The 27747-nt window shown below is 41.2% G+C and overlaps 1 protein-coding gene across 1 annotated transcript in view; it reads left to right on the forward strand.

Moving 5' to 3' along the window:
• GLDC (glycine decarboxylase) overlaps positions 1-27747 on the forward strand; it is a 36298-nt gene that overhangs the window by 4899 nt on the left and 3652 nt on the right. The window contains exons 3-21 of the mRNA XM_079959236.1: positions 3988-4123; positions 8703-8867; positions 9540-9617; positions 10063-10210; positions 10731-10927; positions 11897-11993; positions 12980-13085; positions 13675-13814; positions 15490-15570; positions 16802-16899; positions 18697-18781; positions 18926-18967; positions 19838-19980; positions 21474-21549; positions 23718-23843; positions 24399-24548; positions 25012-25124; positions 25488-25629; positions 25952-26063. Of these exons, the coding sequence (XP_079815362.1) occupies positions 3988-4123; positions 8703-8867; positions 9540-9617; positions 10063-10210; positions 10731-10927; positions 11897-11993; positions 12980-13085; positions 13675-13814; positions 15490-15570; positions 16802-16899; positions 18697-18781; positions 18926-18967; positions 19838-19980; positions 21474-21549; positions 23718-23843; positions 24399-24548; positions 25012-25124; positions 25488-25629; positions 25952-26063 (2235 nt within the window). The remainder of the gene's footprint in view (positions 1-3987; positions 4124-8702; positions 8868-9539; positions 9618-10062; positions 10211-10730; positions 10928-11896; positions 11994-12979; positions 13086-13674; positions 13815-15489; positions 15571-16801; positions 16900-18696; positions 18782-18925; positions 18968-19837; positions 19981-21473; positions 21550-23717; positions 23844-24398; positions 24549-25011; positions 25125-25487; positions 25630-25951; positions 26064-27747) is intronic.

Genomic DNA, 27747 nt, shown 5'->3' on the forward strand with positions numbered 1-27747 from the left:
GCCATTTATGGCCAAAGGACTGTGATACACAAATGAAAGTGAATGTACAAAGGTTTTCCCGTTCTTATTCATTTCCCACCCTTACTGCCCACAGTTTAATACAACTATACAAGCACCGTTTGCACATTTTAAGTATTCACTGATATTTATTTATGCAATATACTTTTATACCATCATCATTTTTAAAAAATCCATGTTGGTCTACAACAGAGAACAATAAAACAGCCCATTAAAATCCAACAAATCTAGAAATACCGTAATAGCAACCACAGTAGCTGGACAATGACCAGCAAAGGCCTGGGTGAACAAATGTTTTCAGTAGGCATCAAAACCTCAAGAGTAGGCAACTACCCTGTTGGAAACAATGGAGATAGTCTGGGCTCATGTGTGCAATAGCCAGGGCTGGGCAGATTACTAATAATAATAGTAACAACAATATTAATAACAATAATTTTATTTCTTGAACTAGGAATAACGCCACTCAGCTGTTGGGCACCTTGTTTCTGAATTATAAAAGCTAAGATGGAGCCGTATGTGCTTTGTTCCCCTTCCCCCATTCTGAGATAACAGTGCCAAAAGATCAATGAACTCAATGCTTGGTACATTAAGATCATTGCCTCCGATAATGTTATGCAATGCTCCCAGTGGGAGAAATAAACAAGGTCAGCAGCAGGTGTTTATTCAGCAAAAAGAATTGCCAACTAAAGTTCTTGAAGGATTACTCAACTATTTTCAGTGTAGTGGGTCTGGTGTAATGCATTTCATCTTTGCTACTGCCCTAGAAAACTGGAAGCAGTAGGCTGACCAGAATGGCTGATTTCCAAGTGTTTCTTAATGGGTGTTTACCGTCCTCTCGTATTTCCAGCTCCCTCTTCATTGAGTCCTTTGCTTTATAGCTTTTTCATTGCACAATGAGGAGGGGACAGCCTCAAATTAGCCAAGTAGATTCATAATCAGAGGCCAATGTCTGTATTCTATAAAGATAAATACTCCATATAAAAGTGTTGGACCTGTTTTGTACCTTTGGACTAGGCTAACTGTCAGGTAGAGGAAAATAATGCAGTGGAGTAAAAAATGTTGAGCTGTCATTGTTTTTTCAAAGGCATCTCCTAAATGTTTCCTGAAGTTAAAGCACATCATTAAAAAAACTTATATCCGTTTTTGCTGTATCAGTATTATGTTTCTGGACTTTAAGCTTTTTATGGTTCATTTTCTGTTGAGTATGAAAAGGACAGGAAGGAAACTGAAAATGAGACAGGAGTAACTTTATTAGTGTCCTGATCATTAGGCACACAAGTGAGTAGAACTGAGCAGATGAAGTATCACAGCAATATGGCAAACATGATTCTCATAGTGCAGGACAACAGGAAAGATTTCCATGCAGATAGGCAAGACAAATGTTTAGAACGTTTAGAATCATATGTACAAATCACTTAAAGATAATGCTTGTGATGCAGATTAAGTGAACTCTGCTTAACGAGGTCCATACTGAGATCACTTGTTCCGGGACAGTGTTCCCATAATGGATTGTATCTTCCATCTATATGTACCTATTAGGCAGGGCGATATATTAAGATATAGCCCAGGACGGGTATGAGGAGATGACCACGATATCAGCATCACTCAGCGATATATCACTGGTGAAACTGCCACCGCTCCTGAGTCCCTCTGCTAGCGACTTCCTGCAGCAAGTGTTGCTAGCAGAGGGACTCAGGAGTGCTGGCGGTTTCACCATCAATATATTGCTGAGTAAAATCGGCATCCCACTCTGCCCTCGTACTGCGCAGAGGGTGAAGAAAGCTGCATTGGCGAGGCACCGATACAGCTTGTTCCTCCCTCCGCATCTTTTAACTGCTCACCTGAGGATTGTGCAGTTGCCGCTCCCCTCAGCCACAGGGGCGTAGGAAGCAGGGGCGGTCCACCCTGGGTGTCATCCATGAGGGGGGTGACAAAGGCACACCGCGGTGGCCTCGCTCTGCTGCCGCCGCACACGGCAGATCACACACCCTGCACAGCTCTCCCCCCCCCCGGGTGCACGGCATGGTCACTGTTCCAGGCACCCATGCAGCTAACTCCGTCACTGCTCAGCTGAGCAGTTAAAGGATCCCCCAGCTGGTGGTGGCTCCCACTCAAGTGGATGGCTCTGCTGGGGATGGGGAGCCCTTAGTGATATACCGCTGAATGAAGCCGACATCGCAGTCTGCTCCTCATACTGGTCCTGGGCGATATATGATACACAGTGCTACCTCGGGTTAAGTACTTAATTCGTTCCGGAGGTCCGTACTTAACCTGAAACTGTTCTTAACCTGAAGCACCACTTTAGCTAATGGGGGCTCCTGTTGCTGCCACGCCGTCGGAGCACAATTTCTGTTCTTATCCTGAAGCAAAGTTCTTAACCTGAAGCACTATTTCTGGGTTAGCAGAGTTTGTTACCTGAAGTGTATGTAACCCAAAGCATATGTAACCCGAGGTACCACTGTATCGCCCAGGTCTAGTTTGCATTATTATTTTCTTTTCAGGACATAGTACAGTGGTACCTCGGGTTACATACACTTCAGGTTACATACACTTCAGGTTACACACTCCGCTAACCCAGAAATAGCACTTCAGGTTAAGAACTTTGTACTATACTATAAAGGTAGGTAAAGTGCTTAAATGACTAGAGGTCAGGTTTCAAATAGTCTTGATTGCCTGTGGGATGAATTAGCCATTTTTTATTTGATTTATTTCTTGTTCTCAGGTGCCAGTTTTCACTATTAAGTGCTATTTTCAAGCGTAGGTTCCTTGACACTGTATATCCTATATAAAGGCTGTTCAACTGACACCAGCAGGTTGTCAATCAGAAACCTTTGGTGAACTTACGTAACTCTTGCTGTGTAATTTAGGAAAAGTTGTCCTGCGCCGCAGGATATAAACATTTTCTCCACTGTCCCATAGCCACCAAAGGTGGTCTGAGGCTTGCTAAACTCATTATGATATCATAGGTAAAGGTAAAGGTACCCCTGCCCGTACGGGCCAGTCTTGACAGACTCTGGGGTTGTGCGCCCATCTCACTTAAGAGGCCAGGGGCCAGCGCTGTCCGGAGACACTTCCGGGTCACGTGGCCAGCGTGACATCGCTGCTCTGGCCAGAGCCAGAGCCAGAGCCGCACACGGAAACGCCGTTTACCTTCCCGCTGGTAAGCGGTCCCTATTTATCTACTTGCACCCGGAGGTGCTTTCGAACTGCTAGGTTGGCAGGCGCTGGGACCGAGCAGCGGGAGCGCACCCCGCCGCAGGGATTCGAACTGCCGACCTTTCGATCGGCAAGTCCTAGGCGCTGAGGCTTTAACCCACAGAGCATAGGCCATATTAGAGCAGCTGAATCATGAGCCTTCAGGCATTGGCTAGTTTACATGAGTTTAAAAGTCCTGGTATGATGCTGCAGAGTTGTACGGGTCTCTGGCGAAATTAACAATCTGGACTACCTTCCGGTCGTTTTAGGGAAGGGTGGTTACTGATGGGTGGCAACTCCAATCAGTCCCTGCAACTTGGTGAATGTTCAGGGCTCCTAGGGACTGCAGCTTAGCATCATCTGGAGGGACATCCCTGGCTTAAGGAAACTCATTTGGCATTCAAAAGAATGCAAAGAAGGAAATACAATTCCTTTTGCAAATGATTTGTACCTTAAATAGGTTTCAAGCTTTTAAAAACCCGCTGAGTAGGCATGCTACAATACGCTGCTAATCAGAAAGAACTAAATATCATCACTCAAAAGTGGGCAGTTGGAATGTAGTGATTGTAAGTGATGGTAGCAAATCTTTATTTGCCTCACTTCTGTGATTTTCAGCACTAAAGATGCGCAGGCCAATGAAATTAGGGAGTAGAAGGGAGATGAATTTGAGGTGCTAGCAGACCTGCACTAGATTATAAGGAGCAGCAGGTTCCAAATGTAGCACATTAATCAATCCTTTTACAAGACTTCTACCATAACTTTTTTTTTTATTAGGTGAGAATGAAATTCTTGAAACTTTACACAGTATTGCCAGCAAGAACAAGATCTGGAGATCGTATATTGGCATGGGTTATTACAACTGTTCAGTCCCTCAGGCCATTGTGAGGAATATGCTGGAGAACGCAGGATGGTAATGTACCATATTTTATCATTAAACACACACCTGTACTGTATATTTCATATTGTTCATATCGTTAATGTGCTGGGATGCATAGAAGCTCCTACATTATTGTACTGCCTGCAGGGATTCAAGACTCTGATGAAAGGAAAAATGGTCAGAATTATCTGAGGAACAGAACGAACAGTCATTAGAGCAAATTTATCAATAAAGCAGAAATGTTTATTCTAATATGTAAATGTGGTTGCAGGTGCAGATTGCTTCCATCATTTGTAATTTCTTTTTAAGATCAATGCCCATTCCCCACAAGGAGCCAGACAACTGACAAACCTGAGCTACATAAAGGATAAAAACATGCACAAATAATAGTTCTGTTATCAGTTAATGATGCCTTGGGCTGTAATCCTAACCTCACCTACTTGAGAGTAAGCCCCATTGACTTTAATAGGAATTACTTCTAATCAAAATGGTTAGGATTGCACTGCTGCTAGTCAATTAATTGCATGAGATTTAGTTGACTTCATTCATTTCAGCACAATCCTATCCAAGTCTACTGAGACGTAAGACCCATTAGGTTCAATAAGGCCATTTCTTCCTGGTCAGTGGGTGTAGAATTGCAGCCCTACTGCATTTGTATACGTTTACCTATGAGTAAAGGCTAGTTTTAATGCAAAAAGCATACTTTCCCAAAAACAGATAAGTTAGAAGAGGTCATCCTACATCTAAAAATATGCTGACAGATTAATTGGTGGCACTTCCTACTCAATGAAAAAGTTTCTAACAAATTAATTTGATTGTTGTGAAGCTTCTGAATTTTTTCTGGTGAAACATCAAACTTCTGAATTTTCAAGATGTTTTTTTCCCCAACTTCTACTGTCAGTTTACTCAAAAGTCCTATGAGGCTATGCATACAGTAAAATATTCAAAAAGGATCAAGCGCATGCTACTAACTGCTATTAAGTTTTAAAAGAGATACTTCAACTATTGAAATATATCAAAGCCTTAGAAGAGGGTAGAATGTGAATCCCTCAATGTACATTCCTGTAACTTAAATAAGGAAAACTTGTACGGGTGTGTAAAATTAGTCCTTGAAGAAGATGAGAACTGAAAGATGGGAGATACGAATAGAAAGGCCCGGAGGTTGTTTTTGTGTGTTATTGTTTTGAATATTATAAAAGACTAACAGGAAAGCACAGCGTGAGGCAAACGCCATTCACTGACAGATTTGGCAAGCAAACGTTTGAATTCTTCTAGCAAGAATGCAACTCAGTAGGAGTCTTTTTGTAAACAATTCCTGCTACTCTGCACAGATAGTTGCATACAATTGCTCAGTTTATTTGCAGGTAATACTGTGCATAAAAAATACAGTGGGCTTTTTCTCTCTTAAGGCCAAGTCTAGCTATTTAGCCCAGGTAAATACTGGCTGCAATCCATCTGCCCAATTATAGTATGCAGGAATCCTTTGCTTGACCAGACATTTCCCCACATTTCTGCACAGAAATTATGCTTTGTAAAATTATTCCTAAGCAAAGAGGGTCATAGGCAATTGCTTCAAATCCCCCAGTTCTGGCAACAGCCCTTAGCTATCGTTATCACGGGTAAGCAGTGCTCAAACATTATTTCTCTAGGCTCAGTACAGACTTCCAACATGTTCTGCAGCTTGTAGATCTTATCTGCACCTCTGGCTTTCACCACTACCCCTGGAATCTCACTATCCCTCCTTATTATGGTGCTGATTCCTGCCACACCCTGTTCCTCCTGCCTGTGCACAGGAAATATTGTCCAGGGAGTAAGGAACTCTGGGACTTGTACTTTAGAGAAACAAATTCACATCTCTGTTTGACTCATCCTCAAGCATTTGGCTTCATTTCCCACCCCCACTCCCTTCCTGGTAATATGCTTGCAGTGTAGATCAGACCTCCCTAGACAATTGGGACATGGTAAAGTGTACCAGGATTCCTTAGATTGCGTGGCATTTCTAGTTTTCTTAATCAAAGTACTGAGAATAGAATGCGTTTAAATGAATAAGTAGTGTGGCTCACTAACCCACAATCGGCTGTTAGCAGTGTAATGTTGTGGGACAGTGTTAAGCTGCACACATTTTTGTGCTGATTCTTCCGGACTGTCTTCATGCTATCTGTCGGCTGTGGTGTTGCCCTGGAAACAGAACTAATTAATTCCAGTAACGTGACATGAACATAAATGAATGGACGAAGAATAGAAAGTATGTTTGGCTTCTTGGATGAGTTGACAATAAGTCTAGACTTAACCCTAGAAATCCACTTTATTTTCGTAATGACTGCCTGCCTAATTTGTACTTTATTTATTTTCATACTGATGACAGTATTCTGAGATACTTAGAAAATGTGTGCAATTTCATGTACTTTGGTTCAATGTCTGGCAAGATGTGAATGATGCCAGAACTGGAGACTAGCAATAACGGCCAGCTATCATGGTAATGAATAGATAATCCTGAAGAGTGATTTGTGTGTGTTCAATAAGTGTAAGCAATTAAAACAATGCAAATTCTGGGGATGGGAGAGGGACCAATTTGCATGGTCAGTAATTACTAATGTGCCGGATTGCTACTGTATTATGTGCAGCATCATGTGCAGAAATGCTACTTGCATGTTAGGGGGTTGAATTTCTCTGGACTGAATGGGACTGAATGGGAACAGCTTCAGAGCCCATAAATTTCTCACAGATCTTTGACTTCTCTTATTTGAAGTCAAAACTTTACTGTGTACTTATCAGAGGCTGAGCAGAGTAAAAACAAGAACAAAACTGCCCCCCCCAAAGTTGTTATATAACTTATCAAAGCTAAAAACAAACACTCCTCCTTGCTGGAAAAATAAGAATCTGTAGCAGGGCTAGCCAAGGTCATTCCCTCTAGATGTTGTTGGACTTGTACTATAAGCATCCTTGACCATTGGCTATGCTGGCAGGGACTGAAAGGAGTGCCATCAATATTCTTTTCTTCCTGTTGCTTCTTAGCAAACTGGAGGGCAGCATGTTGGCCACTCCTTATCTTTGAACTACATTTAGCCTTTCATAGCTAAAGTCACTACTTCATAAGTCATTCCTTTTGGGTTATAACCTGGCCTTTGACTTAACAACAGTGTTCCCTACAATTCAAGTAAGGTTCCCTGCCTTGCTTTAGACACAACCATTTTTTTTCTATATGGACTCAGCTACATTAGGCAAAAAAACAATGTTTTGAATGCATTATAAACATGCAACAGCAGATGGTGGCAGAGAGCAAAAGAAATTTTCTATGCAATTTTTACATAGTCTTCTTCCTTTTATTATAACAATTTAATTTCTGACTTATTTATAGCGTGTTTTTTCCTGTGTGTAGATCCACCCTTTATCACTTGCAATAAATATTTTACTTCATACGTTTTAGCACAGGAGTGGGGAACCTTTTTGGCTCCACGGGCCAGACATTTATCAGGATCAAACTTGACTGGTGGACAGGGCCACTTCCCTGTCAATTAAATGATATCATTATGACATCGCTAGATCAGTAGGTGGCTTATCCCACCCATCAGTCAAAATTCCTAGCGCTGGATTCCCAGGTCCCAACAGCCAGTGGGCTGGCTGGTTTTGGGGGACTGTTAAGTTGTGGGTGAACATATCAGACAACACAGCGATTATTCAAACAGGTCTTCTTTATTCAGATGCCAGAACAGAACTGAACTGAAGGGCTCAGTCAGCCTGCTTATATAGAGCTCCAGTACCTTGTTACTGTAACAACTTTCTAAAACTATCCAATCACTGAACGTCACTTTCGATCCTTCATTTGCATAACTATCTACAGTATCCCCCTGCTGGCCCAGGGTGAGAACTTCAGTACATAACAGGGACCATAGCACAAGCAAAGTTGTTGGCCTTGGAAGTGGTGGGGGGAGAGTGAAACTGGCCTATAAAAGGCTTTCTTTGATTGTGTGTGCCTGTTCTCTACATCCCAAGCAGGGCTTAATTTCTAAATTAAGTTCTCAGCAGGAAACAGGCATACACAGTCAAAAGCAGGTTTCTTTGTCTCTGTCTCTGTCTCTGTTCTCCCCCTCCCCCCTACACCCTGCAAGAACCGTATCTAAAGTTTAGCATGTAATTAAACACGCAAAATGAAGATTTTACTCAGTGTTACAGTAGCACATAGCAACACCAGCTGTGATCATTCATTCTGTGTCATGGTTTCTGAAACCAGAATCTTTTACAACACTCAGTATTTTAGCATTAGCTGATCAGTTAGTGAAGAGTAACTGAAGTTACAGCATAATCAAGTTAACAGATTAAGTGCAGCTTGACTCTGAATTTTGATACCTCTAGACTATCATATTTGGGGTGGTAGATAACTGTTTGATAATTGACGAGAATGCTTTCTATTCAGCAGCAAATAGTCACATTCTAAAAGTTAAGCCCAATTTATTTGTTTTTCTTATGGTGCATGCTCTGTTTGCAACATAAATAGCCAGATTCAAATGGTATTAAAACAGACAGTTAAAATATATTGGAGATAATGACCTTTTTGGAAACATGGTTCAGAAGGGTCAGAAGCTTGATATCTGAAATATTTTGTTTTTAATAGGGTTACCCAGTACACCCCTTACCAGCCAGAGGTATCTCAAGGCAGGCTGGAGAGTTTATTAAATTATCAAACAATGGTGTGTGACCTCACAGGAATGGACGTGTCGAATGCTTCTTTGCTAGATGAAGGAACTGCTGCAGCCGAAGCTATGCAGTTGTGCCACAGGTAACAGACGGAAACAAAAATAATTGCAATAGCATTTTTGATTTATAAAGGGCCCCGCAGTTAGGTTCAATACAGTAGTTATATTAAACAGAATGAACGCTGCCCCCTGGCCTGTAAACGGAAATGTTACGCCATGAAGAAAGGAAAAGGGATACTAAAAGAGAAAATACATACCAAACTTGAATAAATCACAATTGGGTGATTTGGAGGGTACTTAACAATGGGCCAAGGGGCCATAAAGTCAGTGATCCTGTTTTCACAGTGACCAACCAAGGGGGTTTAGGAAAACCCACAAAAAGGGTGATAACCTTCCATTGCTGTTCCTCTCAAGCAACTGACAAAAAACGGGAAGCAATATTTAGTTATCAGGGCTCATGGCTCTCTGTGAATGTACCTAATAATCTTCTAACAATAACCAAGTGTTTTGCCTCACAATTTTCTTATGTGGATCTTGGTAACTAAGTGGCGGGCTTGAGTTTTTATTTGTTTCGTAATTGATGGATATTTCCTGCCTGCCCTTCCTGAACTATTGGCCAGATACCCAAGCCAATCAGGCGTAATGATGTAGGCTGTAGAAACTTGTTGGCCTGTAATAAAAATGGTATGAAACATATTTGAAATGCTTACATTGTGTGTGTGTTTGTTTGTGTGTCTCCCCCCCCCCCCAAACAGGCATAATAAGCGGAGGAAGTTTTATGTCGACATCCGATGCCATCCTCAGACGATAGCAGTGGTGCAAACCAGAGCAAAGTAATGTTTACTTCTGTTGCATTATTTCCTTCAAATCAATATGTAGGCATCTCATTGGATCCAGACTTTGCTCCCAGCAGGAACATCCCTTGAATCAAGTTACATTCTTCCTGTGCAGGAGAGGGGGAGGAGATTTGCCAATTTCCGCTCCCGCCTTAGCTCCCAGCACCTCCTCTCATACTGTTCCAGGGGACTGGGAGCCATCGACCATCGTGGGAGGTATTGCTGGGTTCTGCAGGGGGAGCAAGGACTCAGCAAAAGTCAGCTCTCCCCCCCCCCCCTTCACCAGCAGGATCCCTCCACTGGATTAAAACCTTTCTGTGAATAGGAGCCTTCCCATTTGTGGAAGGGTAAAGTCTGGATCCAATCCGTAAATGATGTTGAAAACCCATTTACAAGCAGGAAATGGCTTACTCGTTTCCTGTATATTTCTCTTGCTTTCCAGTTACACCGGCATTATTGTTGAGTTGAAGTTGCCTCATGAGATGGACTTCAGTGGCAAAGATGTCAGCGGCGTTTTGTTCCAGTACCCAGATACCGAGGGGAAGGTGGAAGACTTCACTGCATTTGTTGATCAAGCCCATCAGAACGGGGTAAAACGAAGCAGTCATAACCTTTTCCTGACATATTTTGTATGTTTAACCATTTAGATTTATTATAACTGTAGTTGCAGAACACTCTTCGGAAATGAACCTCTCTGTGCAGATGTAGGTCTCCCTTGCCTTATTTGAGTTCAATAGAGGCCAAAAATCTGCATGCAGAATTTGTAAGAGTAAATCTGCTTCTCTCAACAAATAAATGGTTGAGCTGTTTCAGAATGAACCAATGATCTGATTTGATACAAGGTTTCTTCCTAATGCTGCATATAGCCGTTAAATTTACATCACAATACTCTTAATTGTAGATGAGGTACCGGAAACAGGTAATTTATATACCCCAGCACAGTTGCATTAAACATGAAATTAAGGCATTACTGGTTCTTTCATTGTTGTTTTCTTTGAGACGTACTAGAATCACTTTGATTAAACCTTATTTAATTGTCATTGGTATTACATAACATAGGCCATGGGTCATTTGTTCTGACAACGATGCTGATCTCTTTCCTTGTTTCAGACTCTAGTCTGCTGTGCTACTGACCTTCTAGCTCTGTGCATCTTGAGACCTCCAGGAGAGTTTGGTGCTGATGTCGCTTTGGGCAACTCCCAGAGGTTTGGGGTGCCTCTTTGTTATGGTGGGCCACACGCAGCCTTTTTTGCTGTCAAGGAGAACCTGGTGCGAATGATGCCTGGAAGAATGGTAGGAGTTACAAGGTAGGCTAACTTGAAGCCGAAAGCTTCAATCCTAGTCATGGGATTTGTGCTGAAGACATCTCGGGCGATTGTGCAAAACTCCATCCTTCTGATAACACATTTCCCTTGCTATGAAGTGATTTGAACTTTTTGTCAAATATGAGACACACATCTTCTTGGCTAGAATATGATTCATTTATTTATTTTACTTATGTATGCACTAATATATAAACATAATTTCCTCCCCTCACATCACTTTCCACACTTACTGCATCTAGAGCTCCACTGTCCACATGGAGCTTCCATGCTTTCAAAGGATTCCTTATTAAATTTTCTGTATACATCCCTTTACATATGCAAAGATGCCATCTCTGTTCAGCTGGAACTTTACTTCCACAATTGTGTGTCCCCACTTGAACACCTTCCAAAGCCTAAATTGGAGGAGTGTGTCCAAGAAACTGGTTATAGATAGGTAGCCGTGTTGGTCTGCCATAGTCAAAACAAAATAAAAAAATTCCTTCCAGTAGCACCTTAAAGACCAACTAAGTTAGTTCTAGGTATGAGCTTTCGTGTGCATGCACACTTCTTCAGATACACTGGTATATAAGGTTCAGAAACTGGTATATAAGGTTTAGGTCAAGGGCACACAACATAGATTGCATAGCGTGTATCAGTCAAGCTTGTGGTTCCCCTTGCTCACAGTTTGTCAGGCTTTGTGAAACTGGTCCTTACATCTTGTTTTGCGGAATTGTCATTTGCACTATTGGGCTTTGCACTCAATTGTTCCATGTGATTTCAAGTGAATAAGAGGGTGCCTTGACCGACAGATTGGTTCAGGAACAGTTTGGCATTTTTAAATGCCTTTTTAATTATTTTGCTCAAGCATCCTAGCCTTGCATTACCTTCTTGAGTATACTGGTCACCTTTTATTAAGAAAAGCAGAGCCGCTCCATGTTGAGAGAGTAACCATTTTTCTTTTTATGGCTCAAGGGATGCTAATGGGAAAGAAGTGTATCGACTTGCATTGCAAACCAGAGAACAGCATATAAGAAGGGATAAAGCTACAAGCAACATATGCACTGCACAGGTGAGCTTTTCTTCAGTCGTTCGGTCATTTAAAAAAGTAGTAGATTTTGTGTTCACGCTATTTGAATATGGGGATAGTAAAATATGTGGGCATTTTGGGGCAGTATCCAGCTGCTTCTGCTGGCAAAGGTGTGAATGAACAGGAGGGGAAGGAAATCATTTTTTTTGTAAACACATTTCCTCTGAAACCCCTTGTGCCATATCCCACAATTTTCCAAAGGATACCAGAATCCTTTGGAGCACATTTGGAAATGCACAAGGAGAAGCGACAGATACCACCCCTCCGCTCCCTTTTGCAGAAACCTCATTGGGATCAAATAACTTTTCCAGTGAAGAGGAACACAGTTAGATACATCTTTCTCTTCAATGTGGCCTTTCTTGCAAATTTACATTCAAGAGATCTGAATGATTATTTTATTGTTTTAAAATGTCAGGAATGTAATTGTAACTTTTCATTGTGTGGGTTGATTTGAACTCAATTACAAATAGAATGTTTTAAATATTAAAAGTAAAGGGACCCCTGACCATTAGGTCCAGTCGTGATTGACTCTGGGGTTGCAGCGCTCATTTTGCTTTATTGGCCAAGGGAGCTGGCGTACAGCTTCTGGGTCATGTGGCTAGCATGACTAAGCCGTTTCTGGCAAACCAGAGCAGCGCACGGAAACACCGTTTACCCTTCCGCCGGAGCGGTACCTATTTATGTACTTGCACTTTGACGTGCTTTCAAACTGCTAGGTTGGCAGGAGCAGGGACCAAGCAATGGGAGCTCACCCCATCACGGGGATTCGACCCACCAACCTTCTGATCAGCAAGTCCTAGGCTCTGTGGTTTAACCCACAGCGCCACCCGCGTCCCTACGTTTTAAATATTAGTGGGTTCTTTTTTCCTAAATATACTCCAAGACACCCCCCCCCCAAAAAAAAAAAACCACCTTACACTAACCTGCTAGTGAATTGACTTATTCCCCCCCAATTTTGTGCCTTTTAGGCACTTCTGGCTAATATGGCTGCTATGTTCGGAGTCTACCATGGCGCTAACGGACTAAAGCACATTGCTAGGAGGGTGCATAATGCCACACTCATCTTAGCTGAAGGTGAGTTAAAATTAATCTAATGGCTGCATGATGGAGACTCTTCAGAGATTTCAATATTCTGTGCAACAACTGAAATCTGTTTTATGTACTTATTTGTATACTGGTCTTCATTCCAGGGTAGTAAACAACAAGTGCAAATAAAATATTTTATGTAATAAAACTTGTATAATAAAACTTTATTATTAACCAGATAAAATGTAGACATCATAAGGGAGACCATTTCACTTTGAAACAGCTCTGTGGTAAATATCTGATAAGATAGGCACTCGAGGAAGAGCTTTAGCAGAAGAAATTGAAACTCTGAACTAGGATTAAGATAAATTGGAAGACTGCATATCTGAGGAACCAGACGAGGTGGGGAAATAGGCAACAGTGCAGTTTATAGTGATTCATAAGACAGATTTGGCTACCCCTACCTGCCAACTCTGAACAAATTTAGGCAAGTCTGTTATAACACCAGTAGAAATCCATAATCCCAGCATATTGTTGTTGAAAACCGTATCAACCAAAATACTGCAAATTATATGCAGAACATTATAGAAATGTGAGCAGCCAGTGGAGCGAAGAGTTCACATGTTATTTCTGCTAGGTCTGAAGAGAGCTGGTCATAAACTGCAACATGACCTATTTTTTGATACCTTGAAAATCCAGTGTGGATGTGGCGTCCAAGAAGTCTTGCTCCGAGCAGCCCAGAGGCAGATAAACCTCCGGATTTACAATGATGGTACAGTAAGTGATGGCTAAATTTATTCTTGGATGTGTTCCATTCAATGTCACATTGGGGCTGGTTGTCAAAAAACTTTCTTATGATATCATTAAGCACTAGTGTGATGGAGAAAAATCGAGGCTGCACTTTGGTGGTATCTAACTTCACATAGACTGAGTAAAACATACAGTCAGATATGCATTATTGGAGATGTAAAAGATCAAAGGCAGATTTGATGCAAATCTTCTGGGATTTGCGTAGAAATTAAAACAAATTTGAGCATGATACATGAAAGGACTGGCTGTGCTTTAGCCAGGAAGCCCCAAACAATCCTGTCTATGTTGTGTGTCACTCTGAAGTTGGTCTTGATCTCACTGCCAAAGTGAAACTTTGCATAGCTCATCTCTGGAAAACAAGAACCCTCTGATAGTCACAGAAGAACTGGGGAAAATTGGGAGCCTGCCTAGGTTAGAAAGTCAACATACGATAGTAACACTATACAGTGGAAACTTGGGTTGCAGACATAATCCGTGACGGAGGCACGTCTGCAACCCGCAGCGTTTGCATCCTGAAGCACCGCGTCTGTGCAGGCGCCAGCACAATTTGGCGCTTCTGTGCACGCGTGAGTGGCAAAACCCGGAAGTAACCCATTCCGGTACTCCGGGTTTCCCACGATCCGCAACCCGAAAATACGTAACCTGAAGCTTCCGTAACATGATGTATTAGAATTATCCAGACAGCTTTATTGAGAGAGAAATCAATAGTAGAGAGAGGGAGTGTTGCACACCCTTTTCTTTTGGGGTCTGAATTTTTAAATTCTGCTTCACATTTTCTGAGTTCACTTTCATTAGAGGGGAAAAATGTAAGGGGCAGATTCCATTTACTGGTCCCACTAGCAGAAGCCTATGCAAGGACTTCCACTCACACAGGGGGATTTTCTTCCTTCCCTTCCCCATCCTCCAGATTGGCTTGGAGAGGTCAAGGTAACCCCATAGTACATGGGTTGAGGAGAAGGTCAGTCATTCCATTAGGCAATCAGAAATGCTAATACTGATAACACCTTCTCCTTAGCACTACACTGCATTCCTTCCCTAAATTTTAAATAGCTGATACATAGTGGAAGTTTGCTGAAATTACCATATTTTTTGCTCTATAAGTCTCACTTTTTCCCTCCTAAAAAGTAAGGGGAAATGTGTGTGCGTCTTATGGAGCGAATGCAGGCTGCGCAGCTATCCCAGAAGCCAGAACAGCAAGAGGGATCACTTCTTTCGCTGCGCAGCGATCCCTCTTGTTGTTCTGGCTTCTGAGATTCAAAGTATTTTTTTCCTTGTTTTCCTCCTCCAAAAACTAGGTGTGTCTTATGGTCTGGTGCGTCTTATCGAGCGAAAAATACGGTAGTAAGCACAGTTTTGTAAAACATGATGCTCTTCTATAGTTAGAAGAATTGCAGTATACAGTATTAAACCTATGGAGCTACTGAAAATGCAAAAAGATTATTGTAAGCTTCGACTGGTATCATTTGAACCTGATGAGAAAAATGGTTACTTTCCCCTTCTGTTGTAGTAATAGGGACCTTCACATCACGTTGGTGAAATGTCAACAGTTGTTACACTACTTTAATGTTTTGTTTTGTGCTCTTTGAAAGTACACTGTTTTTTCAGTACTAAACTTTGCTTCCTCCCTTCCAACTGTCAATAGCTTGGAGTATCTCTTGATGAAACTGTAACTGAGAAAGACCTGGATGACTTGTTATGGATCTTTGGTTGTGAATCTTCCGCTGTAAGTAGATCGCAGATCAGAGTGCTTAACGTTTAATTGGTAGACTCTGTCATGTATTCTACTCAATGTTGATCCAGAGCAGAACTCCAGCGTATAGTTAGCAGAGTAAAAACTTAAGCATCTTGCAGGATTCCTAATAATAGACCAGAGGCAACTGTATTTCATCCAACAGAGCTTTACTGCTACTGAAGGCAAATGAGCATAATGGTCACAAATCCAATACATTCTGGATTGGCACTGTCCATAAAAAAATCCAATTGCAGCAGACTTAACTTAAACTTACAATAATTTATGATAAGATTGAACCTTAACACTAAGCATACTATGTACAGAGCACCACACCAGAGGGAAGAGAAAGTGAAACTCAGGCTCCTCTTGGCCTTACTATTATAGTCAGCATGACCTTGACAGAAAGAGATCACAGAACCAGCTTAAGCCAGCTGTACTCAGCTTCTCTGAAGGAATAACCCAAACATCGTGAACCTTCTGCTTATTTCTTTCACACAGAGAAGCTTCCAGAACCCTCTTGAATCAATGAGAATAGGAAAGATCTCTTCACATCAGATCAATACTTTCTGTACTAAGAAATGCAAAAGGCCAATATTAAATTTTGAGTCCTTAAATGGACAGCTGCCTTGGTGATTTAATTCTCCACTTCCACCTCTTGCTAATGTGGTTTGAGTATTGTTTTGTGAGATAATGAGGGATCTGAGTTCAATTTAATCAACTTGCACTGCACCAAAATTCTGCATTACACAAGATATGGTAGGAAATATTAGCTTTCAGCAATGAGAAGAGTGGGCCAGTAAAGAAAATTATTCTACCTCCCCCAATTATTATTTAAAAAAAAACTCCTCTAGTGACTTTGATTTATGGGAACTAAATGTTATTTCCACCTTCTGAAAGACTAGAAGTGTATACCCAGATATTTCTAATTCTTATGTTCTGTACATACTTCAGATTAAGAGAAAACTTTTAAAGAAAATATCCTTGCAGACAAAATGCTCATGGCAGTCTTCTTTTAAGAGCAATTTGCCTTGCTTTTGAATTAGGCATAACAGGGTTTCCCTGTATCCAGGGAGCTGGAGAAAGATTTGCCTTTACATAAATACCATGAAAGCAGAAGTGCTGAAACAAGGACAGTTTTTTCCCTACTGCCTGACAGAATAAATTCTTTTTGAGGGATAATGAGTAACGTCTTAAGAGCCCCCCGTCTGTCTTGTTTTGAAAGGAACTGGTTGCTGAGAGCATGGACGGAGAAACGAGAGGTATTTTTGGCACTGCGTTTAAGAGAACATCGAAATTCCTAACACATCAGGTATTCAACAGGTTTGTGAAATTAATTAATTTCCCCTTGATATCATCTGAGAAAAGAAGTTTATGGGATTATAATTGTGAGAGAGAAATTTGGTTTAGTATTTCAAAACATTGCTGTGATGTAAGCCATGGGGCAGTGGCGGCAGCTTGTTCCCGCAACTGTGGATGCCTAGGACTGCCACCGTCACCAGGGGGTGCTGTACGTCATCATGCCCCCCCCCCCAGCATTCTGTGATCTCTGGCACACATAGTGGGGTTTGGTGACTTAGCGTGTTCACGCTGGGAGGGGGGGCGTGTTGACGTAGAGACTTGTGGGATCCAGGACCCTGAGGATTTATAATAATAATAATAATAATAATAATAATAATAATAATAATAATAATAAATTTATTATTTATACCCCGCCCATCTGGCTGAGTTTCCCCAGCCACTCTGGGCGGCTCCCAATCAAGTATTAAAAACAGTACAGCGTTACATATTAAAAACTTCCCTGAACAGGGCTGCCTTAAGATGTCTTCTGAATGTCAGGTAGTTGTTTATCTCTTTGACATCTGATGGGAGGGCGTTCCACAGGGCGGGCGCCACTACCGAGAAGGCCCTCTGCCTGGTTCCCTGTAGCCTCACTTCTCGCAATGAGGGAACCTCCAGAAGGCCCTCTGCGCTGGATCTCAGTGTCTGGGCTGAATGATGAGGGTGGAGACGCTCCTTCAGGTATACAGATTTGACGCTTATGACACGGGGCAAGTTAAGGATTGAGTTACCTAGCTTACGTTTTTATCATTCATATTTACAATGCAGCCTAAATAACTGTGGGCAGAAATGCCTCAATCTAGCAATCCTATATCTATCTGTTATGGCTATCGGGTGGCTACTCAAGAGCAATCAGGCAAGGTGCCTCACTGATCTGTTCTAAAGCTTTATTGATGCTAAAAACCTTTACAATGCAGAGCGCCTCTATTCCACATCTTGCTCATTCACTAGCAGAATCTGAGAGTGGGCGGTCCTTAAATCTTCCCCAGCAGAGTAGTCTCTTGACCCCCAGCCTACGCCTCCCCTCTCTGCGTGAAAGCCTTCTGCACAAGGAAAGCGTGGGTAAAGGGGGACCTCCCTCCTCCCCACTTTGCTCAGGCAAGGTGTCCTGGCACCGCCTTGCATCCTCCGAGCCCTGCAGCTCCTCCCCACTAGAGGCATGGCTTCCTTCATCCGCTGAGGAGGTGCTGCTTCCCACGATCTTTGGGGGCTCTCTGTAATCCATCCGCCTTCCCCCCCCCCTCGCCCCTGAGCCGATGGCAGTTCCCTGACACTATCACTTGATAGCATGGGCATACTGTTCATGGGACGGTCATGGTTCTACTAAGTAGCACACTATGACCTGATCCAAGTCCAAGTTTGGTTTACTGTTACCGTGTGAACAGGCTGGCTCCCATTTTGCACCCACTTGGGTTTCTCCAGGCTAAACCAAGGTTTGGTTTAATATATCCAAATCCAGGATCAATGTGGAAGTCTCTCCTGCTTAACCAAAATATACAGCCATAGGGCAAACCTTACAATAGACCATGATTATGGAGGAGAGACCTTAACCACAATTCTGGGTTTGGACAACACACTAAACCAAACTTTTTAACCAATTAGTGCTTATTATATTTGTACTGTTTGCATTATGTAGAGAAAGTAAATTTAACTTCAGTTTTCAAGATAAATAGGAAAGTTGAAGACGGGCTGGGAAAGGTCCAGTGGTTTTCATTGTTTTATGTATTTCATGGCTTGTGTGGTTAACTGGTTTGCTAACGTAGGTTTTTGTGTCTCCAGCTATCACTCTGAAACAAATATTGTCCGGTATATGAAGAGATTAGAAAACAAAGATATTTCCCTAGTTCACAGCATGATTCCTTTGGTAGGTATTAATTTAAAAAGAAAAAAAAAAGGCAGTTGCTGGTGTCCTTGGTTGAAATATACTGACTACGTTTTCTTTTCTTCTGCATGATTCTTGTTTTCATTTTTATGTTTTTACTTACTGAATACATTTTCTGCTCCTCAGGGATCTTGTACAATGAAGTTGAATAGTTCATCAGAACTTACAGTAAGCTTTTTCATTTTTATTTTCTGAGAGATGTGTAGCTAATCAAGCAATAATAGCCCTTACCCCAGAATTCCATGTGAACATTAAGTAAAATTAAAGATTGGGGGGTAGATTTAAATAAGCTTTCTTCTCCTAAGAGTATTTTGTGTCTTTGGTGAAATCCTTGTGGAAGTGCTCTTGTGAATGGTCCCAGCAACCTTGGGTATATGGTAGTTTTTGAAATAAAAATTGAAATCACAGGACCCACTTGCTATGATGCGCCCACTATGCATCATTGTAGATAAACAAGAAAGTTGTGGAATCCACTTTAAGATAACTTGGACACAGAATCCTATTTAAATTCAAAAGGGTGGAGACGTATTTGATAATATTTGCCTTAAGTATTTGCTCTATTGGTGCATGACACAAGTTTCCTCTACCTCGGCCCTCCAGAAGTTTTTTTGGCCTACAACTCCCATGATCCCTAGCTAGCAGGACCAGTGGTCAGGGATGATGGGAATTGTAGTCTCAAAACATCTGGAGGGTCAAGGTTGAGGAAGCCTGCTCTATTTCATAAAGCTTTCTAGATTATTTATATTCAAAACTGTTCAGCAAAATGAATCAGTTCTGTAATGCAGAGAAGAAATAGTATACTGATGACTTTTAATAATGACTTTTTTAATGCCATTTGATTTGTATTTTTTAAAAATGTGGCTTTTTTCAAGTTTATAATCATGTTTTCTAGCTGGTAATAATGAGCAACCTATTTTTACGGTGTGGAAACCTAAAAGTCATATATATCATAAGTATCCTATATAATTGGTGTTCAAAAATTCTTCAACCCAAAAGTATTCACTTTCCCTTCCGTGTTTGTGTTTTTCTTTTCTGCAGCCGATTACATGGAAAGAATTTGCCAATATCCACCCCTTTGTACCTCTAGATCAGGCTCAAGGATACCAGCAGCTTTTCAGGGAGCTTGAGAAGGATCTGTGTGAGATAACAGGCTATGACAGAATTTCTTTTCAACCGAACAGGTAGGAACAATCTTGCTTGAACCAGTGTTTTACAGGCACACTTGCCGTACTTCCTGCTTTTCCTAAGGGCTGTTTCACACATCCATTTCCCTACCCAGATATTCCTCCTAGCACATCTACTGCATGTTGCTCCATCACATGTGACAAATGGCATGTGTGCATGTGGTACAATAGACAGCTCAGGAATGAAAGGTTTGAGCTGATGTAGTGAAAATGATTATATTTTGGGTGTCTACATGGATAGGCAGAGCTTTTGGTTCCAGTAGCAACTATCTGATTTCTGAAGGTGCATGTGATTTGGAGAACTTCTGTAAAATGACAGCAGTTTGGTCACTTGCCCTCAATGACAGAGTTTTCCCCACTGCAGAAGCCCTGTGACAGAAGAAGCACTACTAGCAAATTTGCTCACTGTTGTTAAATATGTTAAAGGCCAGGTCAGGAATGGCTAACTGTAATAAACAGCATTGCTACAATATGCTGGTTAACTGAATATCCTTTCTTTTCTTTTTCTTTTTTGCATCTGTGTTTGTTGTTTTTTTAAAAACTTTTTAAATTCAAAGTTAAAACAAAACATATTATCCAGAAACATATCATCCTTATTTTTCCCCCCATTTTTCCTCCCTCCCCCCACCCTCCCACACAAAACCCACCCACCCCCACCCCCAGGCTTCCCTCAGTTCCAGTCTTTGATTTCTCTAAGAATGCTGTTTTCTGCATGTTACACAGTTGTATAGATCCTCAAACTATTTAGCTGATTATTATCAATTAAAAGTTTGTGAATGTTTATTCAAAACCAGCCAAGGAATCCAGTTCGCTTTGTTGCGTCTTCAAATACTTTGTAAAGGGTTCCCATTCATCTTTAAAGTCACAGTTATCCTTGTCCCATGGCTTATATGTCAGTTTTGCCAGTTCTGCATAGTCCATCAATTTTTCTTGCCATGATTCTTTAGTTGAGGCTTCTTCAGTCTTCCATCCTTATGCTATTAGAACTCTTGCAGCCGTTGTCACATACATGAAGATGTTTTCCAGCTTTTTTGGCAGATCTTTCCCTACAATCCCTAACAAAAATGCTTCAGGTTTTTTAACAAATGTTAAATATGTTAAAGGCCAGGTCAGGAATGGCCAACTGTAATGAACAGCATTGCTACAATATGCTGGTTAACTGAATATCCTGACGTCTTTCCCTTTCCTTGACTTCTTCAGGGAAGCAAAAAGGCTATACTGTAGCATGAACCGCTTAGAGATGAGAATCTGTTCATCTCGAATGATTTAACTTGTGTCATGCACCAATAAGAGATTATATTTCACATCTTTTTTCTGTGTGTATATATTTCAGCTAGACAGGATATGTGTGCGCAGCCCAAATTGTAGACATGAACAATACTTGTTCCTGGTGAATGATTAAACTGACTTGATTAACTAAATTTTCAAAAACTGGGTGCTGAGCCAAGCTGCTCAGACGCGTTATTATAATAAGCTTTGTGGTCTTGCAGTGGAGCTCAAGGCGAATATGCTGGACTTGCTGCAATCAAGTCTTATTTAAATTCAAAAGGAGAATGGCACAGAAGTGTAAGTGAAAAAGATGAACTTTGTTTAACTCCTGAACTGACAATCCTGCATGCTACTACTCATGCTTAGGGGGTGGCACTTGTTTATCAATGAATGGCTGTACTGAATGTATGATTTGGGGCCTGTTTGCATGGGCAAGACCTCCTCTGTTTACCTTTGCATCCACTCTCCTTTTTATTGAGAGACTAACAACATTGCAAACGTCTTTCCCTTTCGTGCACAAGTAGCCATTCTGTCAAGATTCCATAAATACCACCGGTAAGTGCCACAGATCACTGTTGAACCAGATGACTTTGAATCAGTAGTTGTATTATGCAGAACTGCATAATAATCGGTAAACTTACCGTTTTCACTTTACAAGGGAACAGATAGAGGGAAGGGACCGGAATAAACCATATTTTGTGTTCAACGTTGAAGCAGTTCCGTAAACCCGTGGGATACCTAAATCCCTTATTGTTAGAGTAGAGACATTACTTACCAGGCGTCCATAAATATTCTGGTCAGTTGTGAGTGGGTATCTTTTATTTTAGGAAGAACGTTTGTGGTGCCTGCCTCTGCTGAGCTCATTTTGGTTTTTGCAGTTTATTTATTATTTATTTAATAAAATTAATTCACTGCTTGATTGTAAAAAAAGCAAAACCCTCAAAGCAGCTTATAAAAAGGTAAAACAAGAAAAAACACAACCCTACTTTAAAGCCTACAAATGTTAAAATACTAAAACAGAATAAAATTACATCGACTTCCTAAGCATCTGGGTTTAGGGACCTCTCTGCATTTGATTTCTCTCCCCCAGCTCACTATGACTATGGGAACTATTTTCTCCTCGCTGGGACAGGAACAGGGGTTCAGTACAGCAATACTTCTGGGCTTCAGAATCCTCTCTGTTTCTGAAGTTCGGCCCTGCGCCAAAGTCAGCCAAAATTCATGTACCCCAACCAACAACTCGCAGTATAGCAGCAAAGAGTGAAACATAATCCATACCAAAGCATTTCACAGGTTTATTGAAAGTGGTTGTTGGTCTGTTTTTGTTCCTCAGTTATCTGTCCATCAATGAAAGTTGTTGCTGAAGTATAGTATATTCTGTTGTACTGGAGTGCAGCTAGGCACACATTTTGCAGTTTTGCTGCAGAAATCCAGGAGCTAGCTCATTAGTGGCATGAAAGCAGAGTTGAGATTAGAAGAAAGGGCATGCCAGGGGCTGGCTCTGGGTACTGAGATTTTTCAAAACCTCACTGGGGCAGCCAGAAGGCTTTTGTGCTGGGATTAGAGCAGTGTTGTTAATTGAAATTCATAGCTAGGATACTTTGAACATGCAGAGGTATTAGCATCAATATCCTTGCTTTTCAACAAACAATCTATTATTAGGGCTTCATTTAAAAATTCCACCTCTTGCTTCCCCACCCAGCCCAATGCACCCAATATAAAAAACTAAATAGCAGATAAACATTTGCTGTTTACTCTGTATAGTTGACTCAGAACCATGAAGCAAGGAATAAGTTTTAAAATTAAATAATTGTCCAGTAGCACCTTAGAGTCCAACTTAGTTCTGCGTATAAGCTTTCGTGTTCATGCACACCTCTTCAGCATGCACAAGAAAGCTTATACCCAGAACTAACTTAGTTGGTCTCTTAGGTGCTCCTGGTCAATTTTTTAATTATTATTTTTTTGTCTGCATCAGACCAACACGGCTACCTACCTGAATCTATGAAGGAAGGAGATGTCTGTTTTCTTCTTCCCACAGTCAATGAATTAGCGACATACTATTTGATTCAGCTTTTGCTGCAGAATAGGCATCTTTTTAGATCTGATGACTCCCCCATTCAGAAATATTTATCATCCATAATTTATTGCAGTTTCTTTTCCTCTCACTTTCTGTGGGGTTGCGAAGCACCGCTGTCTAAAGTGCCACCATTTTTCATTTACTAACTTGCACGTAGTAATAAAGCAGCGCCTGCCAGACTAACTCAGATGGCATTTCCTGGGGGGGGGGGGTGCCCCTGGCATGCACAGCTTCCTGGAGGGGCAGAATTCTCCCACATTCAGAATTCTCCCTCTTTTCCCTTCATGTGATCAAACTGAACACCTGAAGAGAGTTCAGAGGGCTGCAAAATGTACCTTTAGTTGGCTTTTGCAAGGTTGACACTCTCTTAACTTTTCCCCCTGTTAAGGTTTGTCTCATTCCTAAATCTGCCCATGGCACTAACCCAGCCAGTGCTCAGATGGCAGGAATGAAGATTCAGCCAGTAGAAGTGGATAAAAACGGAAGCATCGATATCATTCATCTTAAGGCTATGGTGAGTTGCTCACCCTTCTTTTGAATGCATTATGGTATTATAAGCTTCGGCTAAAAACTCTTTAATTTTCAATGGGCATATAAAATTGCATAGAAAAGGAAGCTGTGCCTATCTTCTTCTTCTTTTGGCAAAATATTATGCAAATCTTAAATGTGTAGCTTCAGTTGTTAACATGTGCGATAGCCTATCTTATTTTGAGAGTCAGGTTATTTTCCCTCTTATTTGCTACAATTTGAGTGGAAACCAGATAACATGAAAGAGCAGATGATAAGCAACTGCAGCAATGAAGTGTTTGCTGCAATAGAGCATTGTCTGAAGGGAAGACTGTAAATCGAGGTCACCAACCTGTTGCTTCTGGAGGTAGCCCAGGTTCTGAGTTTTCATTTTTCAATGAAAGTGAGTCTCTAGCCTGCTTGCCTGCATAGAAATAAAGTTATGGAACAAAATGTCCAAGTACCTTCTAAGCAATTTCTGTGGCTACCCCTGCTATAAATGCTCTGATTTCCTTGATCTCTCCCTGACAATTTTTTGGTCTATTTTTCCTCCTTTCTGAAGGTGGATAAACACAAGGAAAACCTGGCAGCTATCATGATCACATACCCATCGACCAATGGTGTCTTTGAAGAGGATATCAGTGATGTCTGTGACTTGATTCACAAACATGGAGCCCAGGTTTACCTGGATGGAGCAAACATGAATGCTCAGGTGGGAAATCCAGTTTATAGACTCCTTCTGTTAATGCAGACCCCTGACTGAATTTGTGAATTGTGCTTAAAAATAAATTTTAAAAGTGATATTTTGTACCACTTTAATAATGAATAATAATTGACTGGACATAATTAACCACACTATGAATCTTGTTATTTAAAAAAGTCAAGAATCTTGTCTCTAACCTTTCCATAAAATCTAAAACTACATTTTACAAGTTTTGTTTTAGGTAAAATAAATACTGAAATTTAGTTACAGCTTCACATATATAAGGTAGAGCTATATGCTAATCTTTGTTTTGTTGATTTTTTTTTAGCAACAGCAAACTTCTGTTTTTAAAAGAATCTTAATTCTTTTCATCAGCAGACTTGATTCTGAAAAACTAAATAATCTCATTTGTTTAGCCCTCTAATCCCTTCTCTTTGGTTTTTGAAACTTTGTGTTCTCCTTCCTTTGATAGGTTGGTCTGTGCCGTCCTGGAGACTATGGCTCAGATGTCTCTCATTTAAATCTCCACAAAACCTTCTGCATTCCTCATGGGGGGGGAGGACCTGGAATGGGACCAATTGGAGTGTACGTATCTAGCTCTCGTAGCAAGAGAATTCCCCCCACTAATTGATATTTTAAGTAGTCCAGTGCTATAGATATGGAATATGGCAGTACATAGCCTCACTAATGATGACTGTCTATGGATAGAAAGATGGAAAGCTTGATTCCTTATGAGCCTTTGATGTTTTATTTAAGGATTATTTTGTTGATTTAAAGAACCTTTATTTTATGGAGGGATTACATTAAGTGGAACATTGCCACTGTATATAGGACTAACGTTAAGATGACTTCATAAAAGTCGTAAGCTAGTTTTAACACGATGGCAATGGTGCAGTGGGAGAGAGTTTTATTTCTAAATCCTTTTCTCTTTTTTTGGTTCCATTTTAGGAAGAAGCATTTGGCTCCTTTCCTGCCTAGCCACCCTGTCATTGCATTGCAGCATGATAAGGATTCCAGCCCACTGGGAACCATCAGTGCTGCTCCTTGGGGGTCCAGTGCTATATTGCCTATTTCCTGGGCTTATATCAAGGTATAACTGGGACGCAGGTGGCACTGTGGTCTAAACCACTGAGCCTCTCGGGTTTGCCGATCAGAAGGTCAGCAGTTTGAATCCCCATGACGGGGTGAGCTCCTGTTGCTCTGCCCCAGTTCCTGCCAACCTAGCAGTTTGAAAGCACATCAGTGCAAGTAGATAAATAGGTACCGCTGCTTTGAATGGCATTTCCATGCACTCTGGCAGAGGTTCCCTTTATTTTTCTAGAATCCGATACATCTGAAGAAGTGTGCATAGCAGGCTCTGTGAATAATTGCTTAACCTACATGTTCTTATTGTTGGCTCTTTGTCCCTTCAGATGATGGGAGGAAAAGGTCTCAAGCATGCATCAGAGATTGCAATATTAAATGCTAACTACATGGCAAAGAGACTAGAGAAGCACTACAAAGTCCTTTTTAAAGGAGCCAGAGGCAAGTATTTCAGCCTAACATGAAGTTGTCCATAGTCCCAGGAGACAGTGGTACACACCAAAAATGAGGAGTGGAGGGTTATTGGTTTGCTTTGTTTTTGTTTTCATTATGTAATTTGTGTTTTTATTTGTATTTTTATGCCCTGAGATCTTTGGATGAAGGGCAGCATACAAAATAAATAAATTTAAATCGCAGTTCGACCAGGAGGCAAAATAAATAGTGTTGCAGAAGTAACTTTTCTCTTTTGGAAAATCCATCCAAGCAAATAAGGTGAATAATTCCAGTATGCAGACTAATTAATCCATAACACAGAAAGTGCAATAAAAATAGGAAACCCCGAAAATATGGAATGGTCTATCAAATATAAATCTCAAAATAAACAAGGCGTACAAAGCTATTAGACTTAAAAAAGAGAGTTGATAATTGATTGTATTTCTCTGAAGAAGGATCAGTTGGGTCCAAAATGTGTTGGAATAGCAAGCATCCTTTTTAATCCTACCCTGATGGGTCTTTGCTCCTGCTTTCTGACTGATCCATGGCAACAGTGGAGACCATCCCCTCCCTCCAGTTGAAAGAATTGCATAATTCTGTCCCTTCATTTCAGGAAAGATCTGTCCAGCAGGGTAGCTGATCATACTGGCGCTTACACAACCTTGTGCTGTACTAAGCTTTTGTGTTACTGCCTCTCCGTCCTTTCCTTTGTCACTAGCCTTGTTTGAAGGTCACGATAAACTGTTTTATAATTATGAAGAGAGCCTGGACAAGTCTCAGGCTCATGTAATCCTTCCCTACTCCCTTCCTGCAGAGTGACCGCAAGGAATTTGGAAGTAAAATCATCTGATCTCCTTCAGCACACATGGGGGCGGGGGCGGGCAGGAAGCTCAATACGCTAAAAGCTTGTGAATATAACTACAAACAAATGTTTATTTGCAGAGAGGTTGCTGGATTAGTCTGTTGCCAAGTCTTATGGTACCTTAAAGGCTGACAATTCTGGGACAGTCTTTTGTGAATGAGAGTCCGCTACATCAAATGTGTGGAGCATGAACCTTGGTTGTTAGGTGTAATAAAGCCTGGAGTTCAGCAGCAGTGAAATGCAAAACTATTGTTTTGAGTTGTTGCAACTAATCTTATGCAAAATAGCCATCATTGCATCTAAACCAGGCTGGGGAGTCATCCTGTTGCACCCACTATCCCAGCCTCCTGACAAAGAGTATTGGCCCACTAGCAATCTAAATAATATGGGCTAAAAGGCGTTTGTGGATGAATTCATCCTCCTAAGAGGATATTCTCCAAAGCTGTAGGAGCAGCTGTGGACTTGTCTGCTTCTCCTCAATAATATATGTGCGTGCCCCCTCCCTACAAATTGTTAGAGCTGTGTCGTGTACTCTCTCACTGCACTGTGCTTTAATCAGGGGTGCTTTTTCCCTGTCAAGGATCAAATTCAGTCATGGTAATCTGTTGGAGAGGGCACAATCCAGCAGTGGGTGTAGCTAAAAATGAAGTGTTCTGGATTAACTAATTCAGAATTTTTAAAACCCCCATTCTGCTTCAGTTTTCAGTTCAGAATTCCCAGTCCTATGCTCAAAGGTAACCCCCACTGGGTACTCTCAATCAGACGGCATTTATTTTCTGGGGTGTCAGAGAGCACTATTTGGTACCCAGCACTCCTAAGCGTCCGTAGGAA

The sequence above is a fragment of the Podarcis cretensis genome (genome assembly GCF_951804945.1).
Source record: "Podarcis cretensis genome assembly, chromosome: 17".
NCBI classification, from domain to species: Eukaryota; Metazoa; Chordata; class Lepidosauria; order Squamata; family Lacertidae; genus Podarcis; species Podarcis cretensis.